Raw genomic sequence first — 9,274 nt, 5'->3', positions numbered from 1 at the left:
CTAGCTCTGGTAATGGCAGACAGCAGACGGACGGACAGCCATTTGGACTTTTGCCGACGACGACGACGACGACAACGACGACAGCCGTCCTACCGTCAGGTATCTGTATAGTGTACATCCAACTCGGGCCGTAGGTGTCAGGTACCTGTCAGGGTGGATGATGATGGATTGACGGATAGGCCAGATGCTGCTCTAGGCTCAGGAGACCACAGCAGAAAACAGCCGAGGAGAGCCAAGCAATGGAGAACAAGCCAGATGAGCCGTGCAAGTGTTGAGTACCCCAAGACTTTCATCCGCATTTTCTGCCCAGATAGAGAGACACTGCAGGGCATGGTAGGTCGGTATCGTTAATCAAAGCAGTACGCACACACACACACACACTTGAACATTCAGACACAAGCACACAAAGTCATCTCGCATTTCGTCAATGGCCTTGGGCCTTGGCCAAGGAAACAAGTCCAGAGCTCACTCACGCTCTTTCGCTCCTCTCTCCTCTGTCGTCCTGTCTATGTTACCCCGTCTCCTTCTCATTCTTTCCCCTCCTCTATCTCTTTCTCTCTCTCTCCCTCACTCTCTCTCTCTCCCTTTCTTTCTCACTTGGTCTTGACCGTCGCCGGTTTGGAGTCCTCTAGCTGCACGTGGGTTGGGAAAAAATACAAAAATAAAAAAGAGGACAGATACTGTACCAACCAGCCGCCATTACCTAACATTACCTTACTACTAGACAGCTGCGCGCTGCTCCATCCCCCCGGGCTCTAGTCGCTAGCCTCTGTGGGCTCGCTGTGGGCTCCTGCCGTGATCCCTGACCGGCCTCATTAAACTTAGCGCAGCCAATTCTACTTCGACCCTTTTGGGCAATCTACCACCTACACGAACCCCCGTCCACTCTCCTGCTTTCCCACTGTCCTCCATCCGCCTCCTAGTTCCCTACCCTCACTACCCTTACCTCTCTACCTGGACCGACTCCTCCTCTCTCCGCTCTTCTGCTTTTTTGCTCACCTCTTTTTTTTACGCCCTCCTTCTCACACACTCTCTCTGTCTCTCTCGCTTCTCACTCTCGCTTCTTTGGTCTTCCTCCTCTTCCTTCTTTCTTCTCTCCTTCTGCTGCTCCTACCCTGCTCCTCTTCTTGTTACCTTACTTCTCTCCACCCTCCCACCCCCTTCTTAACCTCACCTCCCTCACCACCTTATACCACCCACTCTTCCTCCTATCCGCCCGCCCTCATCCTTATCCTTACATCTTCTATTCTTTATTCTTTCCCGTCAATCTGCGAGTCGCCGCTGCCGACCTCACTGGCACATGCGATCATTACCGCATCTGCCAGCTTGATCAATCTTTCACCTTGGCTTCCACACTCGTTGCCCGTATACCCTTCGTCTATAATTCTTTGACCACCGTCAGGTTTGCCTGCAAGGAGTGATCCAACCGCTCGAACCGATTCGCCTCCTCGACGCTCGTTTCAGCAGACGGTAGCTCAGTCGACTTTATCCGCAGACTGCAAATTGCTGCTCGAATATTTGCTATACAGCTTGACACAGCCGAAAGTTTTGCTCCCAGCAAAAACCACCGCGTCACCAGGTTACCGCGTGGCCAGATAAATTGAGACAAACGTCAAACAACACATTCGGTTTTCTCTGCGATTATTCCACTGCCCAACTTCCTCGCTCACGAGTGTCTGGTTTTGCTTCAGGCCCCGTTGCTTCGATCTGTGTAATTCACCTTGTTCGACTTCGATCCTCAAGCCTCTTTCGCCACCGACCTGAAAGAAAAAAAAACGGCCCGTTCATAGCTTGGCCATCCTCCAAGCTATTACAACGAGTATTGCTCCACTTCTAGCTGTTGGTTTTTGATTTCGTGTTGGCTTGTCCCTTGGACACATTTGAGACGCAACCAATTACGAGCCGAGGCATTCCAACGCGCCAGTCTCGGACTTTTCGTGCCTGTTCGGGGCACGTTTAATCTGTCAAAACGGCGGTTCTATCTCAAATCGGTCGGGACAACCTTGTCCCTCCGCACCTACTCGGGATGCAGGAAATCCAAGGCCCGGTTGGCCAGGGCGGCCCAAGTGCTCCCGGCAACCGCTTTCCCGGACACGCTTCCAAGCCTTCCAACAGCGACACCGGCTTTTCCCACGGTGCCTTCACTTCCAACATCTCTGGCTTCGCTGACAGACACCCTCGCCGCGGCAACATCCCGACGATCAACACCCAGCCGCTGACCCAGCATCAGCAGGCTCCCCCGTCCGCCGTCGACATGGCCACCCCGGGCACTGCCTTTGACATGCAGTTCACGCCTCTGCTGCCGTCTCAGCTCCTCCTCGGAAGCCCCTTCCAGCCTGGAACCCCCGCTGCCTTCGCCAGCCCTCAGTTCCAGAATCTTCAGGGCTTCCAGCAAGCTCAGCAGCAGAACCAGCAGCAGCAGCAGAACGGCCCCATGAGTCCGGTCCAGCAGAGCATGTCGCCTCAGCAGTACCAGGCCATGGTATCCCCTTCGACCTACGGTGCCCCCCAGTTTTTCCAGCCCCAGTCCCCCACGAGCGGCGGCTTCAGCAACATGCAGATTCCCATGCAGCCTAGCTCTCCCGTCTCCATGGGCCCTGGCATGGTTACCGGCACTAGCCGCACCGTCTATCTCGGCAACATCCCTCCTGACACGTCGGCTGAGGAAATCTTGGGACATGTCCGAAGCGGTCAAATCGAGTCCGTTCGTCTGCTCCCTGACAAGAACTGCGCCTTCATCTCCTTCTTGGACGCCAGCTCTGCTACCCACTTCCACTCGGATGCCATCTTGAAAAAGCTCTGCATCAAGGGCCAGGACATCAAGGTCGGCTGGGGCAAGCCTTCTCAGGTCCCTACCTCTGTAGCTTTGGCCGTTCAGCAGTCGGGCGCCTCCCGTAACGTTTACTTGGGTAACCTGCCAGAGGACATTACTGAAGAGGAGTTGCGCGAGGATCTGGGCAAGTTTGGAGCCGTTGACACGATCAAAATCGTGCGCGAGAAGAGCATCGCCTTTATTCATTTCTTGTCCATCGCCAATGCCATCAAGGCAGTTTCTCAGCTTCCCCAAGAGCCGAAGTGGCAGGCCCCTCGTCGCGTTTACTACGGCAAGGACCGATGTGCTTACGTTTCGAAGACCCAGCAGCAGAACGCTGCTCAGTACCTTGGAATCGCGCCTGGCTATGCGCATATGCTCACTGGTGCAGACCGTGATTTGATCTCGAACGCTCTGGCTCAGCAGTCTGTGGCTGCGGCCGCCGTCGCGACAACCGCCGGTGGTATCAACAACCTTGGAAACCGGACCATTTATCTTGGCAACATCCACCCCGAGACGACGATCGAGGAAATCTGCAACGTCGTTCGCGGTGGTCTCCTTCACCACATCCGCTACATTCCTGACAAGCACATTTGCTTCGTTACATTCATCGACCCTACCGCAGCGGCCTCGTTCTACGCTCTCAGCAACCTCCAGGGCCTGATGATTCACAACCGCAGACTGAAGATTGGCTGGGGTAAGCACTCTGGTGCTCTGCCGCCCGCCATCGCCCTTGCCGTCAGCGGAGGAGCGTCCCGTAACGTCTACATTGGCAACTTGGACGAGACCTGGACTGAGGAGCGCCTCCGACAAGACTTCTCCGAGTTCGGTGAAATCGAGTTGGTCAACACCCTGAGGGAGAAGAGCTGTGCCTTTGTCAACTTTACCAACATTGCCAACGCCATCAAGGCTATCGAGGCTGTACGCAGCAAGGATGAGTACAAGAAGTTCAAGGTCAACTTCGGCAAGGATCGCTGTGGAAACCCTCCTCGCCAGCTCTCTCAGCAGCAGCAGCAGGCACAATCACCTCGCACTGATGGTGTCTCTTCGCCGCCCCCAACCGGTTCCCAAAACTCGGGCTCTCCTACCAATGGCAACACCCCTCAGCAGTCCGCCACCTTGTTCAACTCCAACAGCAACCCTTTGACACTGTACCTGAACCACGTCTCACAGCAAGCTCAGCAGCAGCAGCACCACCAGCAGCAGCAGCTTCATGTCCAGCAGCAAGCCCTGTTCGGTACCGCCCAGTCCTCGCCTAGTGAGCTGTCCATCGACGTGCAATCCCAGGGTCCCATCTCGGGTCACCAGCAGTCTGCCAGCATCTCCAATGGCTATCCCCACAGTGCCTCCGGTCCTGGTCCCACCACCATTGGTGGCCTCCTGGCCCCTGGTAACCGTGGCGGCCAGCACAACCGCGCCGTCAGCTTGCCTGCCCTGAACCCTGGCTTCGAGAACGGCGGCGCCCCCTCAGGCAACGAGGGCCCTGAGCGCCGTGGCCACCAGTACCAGGCCAGCTTTGGCGGCATGGGTGCCGGTTACGGTCTCGCCATTCAGGGTGGTCTGAACGGCTGGGTCGAGGAGGAGGTTGCCAACTAGACCAGCGGACAGTTTGCCTCCCTCTCGGCATGATGCGGTAGGAACATAAGGGGAAAGATTGGTTAATCGTTGTAATTGCATCTCACGTCTTCTCACTTCTCCTTCCTTTCTTGATTCTTGGTTCTATTTTTCATCTTTTTTTGTTCTTCTCATCTATAATTTTGGCCGATTTGGCAAAGTGGTCCTGGGCTGTTTTCCCGAACCCAGGGCACGGGGAGGAGACTACCACACAAGAATTTGGCACACCCCTTTCATATATATGATTGTGGTCGAACATAGCAGCAGATACCGGATTATGATACGCCTGGAACATGGCCGTCACGATCTGTAGCCAATGTGGAATGGAAAAATGAGTGGGGGTTGCTATCACGGCCCCACGTACAGGGGGGCGGATCTAGAAAGAGGAAGCGATGCTGACTTTACGAAGCTGCATCAATAGCATGTATGTGTATTAGAGCGTCGTTCAGGCAAGGCATAGGTACCTGGACAAATGCAAGCGGTATTCGTTTGTAACAGTTTCTCACAGTATCTTGATGTGATTTAAAGTGATGTCTGTTCCAATTTGATGCCGATGGTCGTATTGAATGCTCAGTTCAGCCAACCCTTGTGGACTGAGTTCTCGGGTCCGAAATTAGCATTGCTGTCTGCTGCATGCCATCGGGCCAGTTCGCGCCCTCACAAACTCTGTGCTCGATCTGCAAAAGAGCAGCAGAGAGATGTAGGGCAATCTATCCATTGGCGAGCGAAAGTACCACGACCGAATACCATTAAGAATCATGTTACATCGGCATCATCGTAAACCTAACGCAACATTGACGATGTATGTATGTATGTATGTATGTACTTCAGCCTTCTTAAACAAGGTAGATGTGAATTAACAAGAACCGTCAGACAAAACTCGAATTCCAGTTTCAACTCCTCTTAACGCACACAGGTTCGTCTTGCGCTTCGTTTGGGGAGTTTTTTTTATTTTATTTTATTTTACTTTAACGCAGTGTACCATGCAGCGCTGCAGCGAACATGACCTGCGCGTCCAAAGCTTTCCTTCCAAGTAAATTGGGAAAGTCATTGGCGTTTTGTCATTCCCCGCACAGGACACTCCGGGTCGGCGCGGGACGGGAATGGAAGTTATCAGGAGGTTGGCGAAAGTATCCAACTTGCGCGGGAATGGCGAAGAGTGCCTTCGAGGACGGGGGGATGAAGGGGGAAAAAAAAAAACCGTGGGAGGCAGCGGCCCACCTACTCATTCTCATTTCAGTCACTAACATGCTGTTTTATTGATGATACGAATAACGGAAGTTCATCTTTTGTTTTTATCATCTGTCTCGGCAAATACGTACGTCCCTGCACATTGTCTAAAACTTGTCTTTTTTATCACACGCATGCCACGCCATCGACGTAATGAAAATGCGACTGCCAGGGTGTAGTCCGATGTGAAATATGACATAGTGACCTGATTGATGTCAGGGTCGTTCACCAAACCCCCTCGCTCTCTGCACTTGCTCTATCCTGTAAATTATCATCGCCACAGACCAAGTACTTACTCCCGTATCTTGGTCCGCCATACTCTCCAATATCTCAGGTAAGTAATTAGTATCCGGCTGGCTCGGGGTTCGCGGGGAACGCCGGGGCGCTGGCGTTCATGCGGCATTGATCCTTCCAGTTCTTGGGTGTGTACTTGTCGACGATCGACTTAAAGGCGGCCTGTGTGACATGTCAGAAGCGCTGATGCTGCAAGGTACGACGGGGAGAGCTCTCACCAGAGTGCAAAATGACTCGTCACCTTGGAGATGTTTGCCCGTAGGTTTGCAGCCGGGAATGGTGATGGGCTCGTCGTTATATCGCAACCTCACGTAGTACCCGTCCAACTTGCCCTTCTCGGTATCGGTGAGCTCGGGGGTGGGCTTACGACCGATGCCAGGGGGCGCCGTGCCCGGGGTAGGAACGCCAGCGCGGCCGAAGGAAAACCAGGAGCTGAACCAGCTGCCAGTCTGTGGGGCCGGCGCCGGCGGTAACCCGGTAGAGGCCTCGACGGCCGGGATATTTGAGTCACGGAACAGTTCGATGGCAATGTGGCTTGTGAAAGGGGGCCATTTTTCAGTGCCAAAAGCACCCAAGCTAGCTAGCACGCCTGCCAGAGTGGTATCATGACAGCCGCTCATGCCGAACCGGACCGGACTGGGTGCTGCTCCGGGCAGCTTGATCTCGTAGTCCCCGTCGGCCGGGGTATGCTCCACGCTGCCAACCATTCGAGCCACGACGTCACCCATCAGACCACCTATGCCGAGGGTGCGGTACTCCTGGCTCTCCCTGTAGCCGCTGTACCACTCTTCCACGCCAATCTTCTCGATGATGGCGATGGCCTTGGGGTCATAGAACTCAGACGGCAGCTTCGTTCTCGGACCATGGGCACGCGTAGCGTTGATGGTATCCATGATGCCACTAAGACGAGGACGGGAGTCGACGGCAATGCGGGAGCCCTGAGGCATCCACTTGCCGAGCTTTTTGTTGAGGTATTCCATCTCAGGTGTCTCGTTCCACCGGTCGGCAGTGCGCTGGGCAAAAGCACGGGATAGGGCGGCGAACCGTCGACAGTTACCATCGTTGGGGAACAGGGTCTCGTCTTGAGGCGCGCGTGTGAGGAGAGTGAGGGGCGGCAGGGCGGGGTCGCGGTGCGTCGCTGGATACAGACCTGTAAGAGCCTGTTGGAGTGATTCTAGAGCTCTGGGGACGGGGGTCGAGCGTAGGTAGAGGGAATCGGCGTTGGTCAGGTTCGCGGGGAGAAAGTTGAGGCGGTCGACATAAAGATCGCGGAAACGACGTCCTAAGTTGCGGGTGGTCTCTCGACCGCGGTCTGTAAGCATACCCATATCACACACATCGTCTAGCTCGGCGTTGGGGCCGGCAGCAATGATGGGGCTGTCATCCTCGGAGTTGAACGTCTCAAGGCGGCGCTTCCAGTCGAGGTACGAGTACTCTCCAGTGTCGGGATCCAGAACGGCGGAGCGGAGGTGGCGTACGGCGCGACAGTAGGGCCAGTACGGAGGCAGACCGGTATTCTGGAAGCGGGGTGTGACGGGAGTGCGCTCGCCGTGGCGTAGGAGGATCTGCACGAGCTGGAGCTGCAGCTGTGGAGGGTAGAGCTGGCGCAGCTCTGCGTCAGTGTAGGGCTGGCGAGGCTCAAGGGTCGTCATAGCTTTCGGGAATAAGAGTGACGACACGACTTGGTGAGGAATGTTTGCGACACGGGTCGAAGAGTTGGAGGAGGGAGGAGGAGGGGAGGGTCGGTGGGAAGCTTAACAAACAGGATGATGCATGGGACGAGACGACGGATGGGGGATAGGAAGGAAAGCTAAGAATGAGTCTGTTACAAGAAGTTGGGGCTCTTTTTGTCAGTCAATAGGACCCAGCCCCCCCTTCATGTGCCGCTATGGCACCTTACACTTTTGAAAACAAACCTGCGGGAGGATGGATGAGGTTCCGCGGGGCAGGGATTCGGCGTTGGGAAGCCAAGAATTGGGGCCGTCGTGGTCGCGGGTGAGGCTTTGTTTCACGGCTTGGCCATGGTGATGACGTCCAGGGTGCACCGTACTGGACGGCTGCAAGGCCAGGTACGCTAACGTGTATGGCAATTAGTGGGACGAATTGCTATAGTTGCTTATCGGGAGAGCCAGCCCACTGCAACTGCTGCAGCCGCAGCTCCAACAACCCATGGTAGGTACCTAACCACCCAACGAACATGCCGTGGGTTGGCCGAGCTCGGTACAGCTAACTAACTATTATATGCACACCTTGGGCATCCGTAGCACCTCGACCCAAACCGCAATCTGCAATCAACTGCAGAACGCAAAAGCAAGCTCGTCTGAAGTTGGCAGTCGCACGTTTGGACCTTGGTCAGGCCATAGCCTGAGCTTACCTTTTAATATCAGCAACAACTAAGATAGTTAGGTATGGTCTGAGTTTAAGTTCTCGACTGCACTGCATCATCGATTTTTCCTTTTAAGAATGCTTGCTTTTTCATGTTATGCACATACACACACATCTAAGACCTTCTTTCTTGCTTTTATTTTGCTTCACCGTGCCTGTTTGCTGTGCTCCTGCTTAGCTCCTGCTTACATAACCTCTCCATTGCAGACCATCGACATCATCCAGCAAGATTGACTGGAGAGCTTTGATCTGAACCGATACGATTCAGTCAGACATACCGGGTCATCGGGTGCCGCTGTGCCCGCAATCCCCGTAGGTGCCGGATGGCGAAGGGGACATTGTCCAATGACGTGCCCACCAAGTGATGGCTAGCAAGCAGTGGGGTAGACGCTAGTATCCGCCAACACATGTGATTATGTCAGTGGCATAAAGGGAAAAGCAACGGGAACCTGGAAGAAACGGGGCCGCTGACTACACACACACAAACAAAACAGAGCCATGTAGCGAGGTAGTTTCTCATCGCTATGTCAATAAATCGCCTCCTACTGGCCAGAGTTTTTATGCGATTGGGCCGGCCTGTGGAAGACTCTGCTACAACACAGCGCAACGGTAGAAAATTTGATTCAAGGCGGATATGCCAAAGGCTAATAAAGAACGTGGGAAATGTCCGGGCGACCACAGCCCTACTCATTTGTACGCATCTGTGCCTTTATCACTGCGTATAGCAATACGACATGGCGGTGTCAATCGGATAGAGAGAGCAACGACTGTGAGATGAACACACGGTGATCGCCGGCCTAGCCGCATTCGAATTTGGCAGCCTGAGCTTGAGCCCCTTCGGACCAGAGATGGATACAATGTACGACCGACGAAGGATGCCCCCTGTTCTCGGGCGAAAGAGGCGCAGCTCTGTGCATACTGTGGTCGCAAACTCTGGGT

General features: G+C 54.5%; 2 protein-coding genes across 2 annotated transcripts; one reads left to right on the top strand and one right to left on the bottom strand.

Annotated features, from left to right (window-relative positions):
- Positions 1–2,026: 2,026 nt before the first annotated feature.
- Positions 2,027–4,408, top strand: CTRU02_212623 (negative regulator of differentiation 1; the record flags this gene model as incomplete). Its single annotated transcript, XM_036723545.1, has 1 exon — positions 2,027–4,408. The coding sequence occupies one exon, from the start codon at positions 2,027–2,029 to the stop codon at positions 4,406–4,408; it is 2,382 nt and encodes a 793-aa protein (XP_036584821.1).
- A 1,590-nt stretch (positions 4,409–5,998) lies between these two features.
- Positions 5,999–7,602, bottom strand: CTRU02_212622 (histidine acid phosphatase; the record flags this gene model as incomplete). Its single annotated transcript, XM_036723546.1, has 2 exons — positions 5,999–6,112; positions 6,169–7,602. The coding sequence occupies 2 exons, from the start codon at positions 7,600–7,602 to the stop codon at positions 5,999–6,001; spliced, it is 1,548 nt and encodes a 515-aa protein (XP_036584822.1).
- Between the last annotated feature and the right edge of the window lie 1,672 nt (positions 7,603–9,274).

The sequence above is a fragment of the Colletotrichum truncatum genome (genome assembly GCF_014235925.2).
Source record: "Colletotrichum truncatum strain CMES1059 chromosome Unknown Contig_0009, whole genome shotgun sequence".
Classification (NCBI taxonomy): domain Eukaryota; kingdom Fungi; phylum Ascomycota; class Sordariomycetes; order Glomerellales; family Glomerellaceae; genus Colletotrichum; species Colletotrichum truncatum.
Note: the sequence above shows the minus strand (reverse complement) of the source record. Positions and strands in the feature narration are given on the sequence as shown.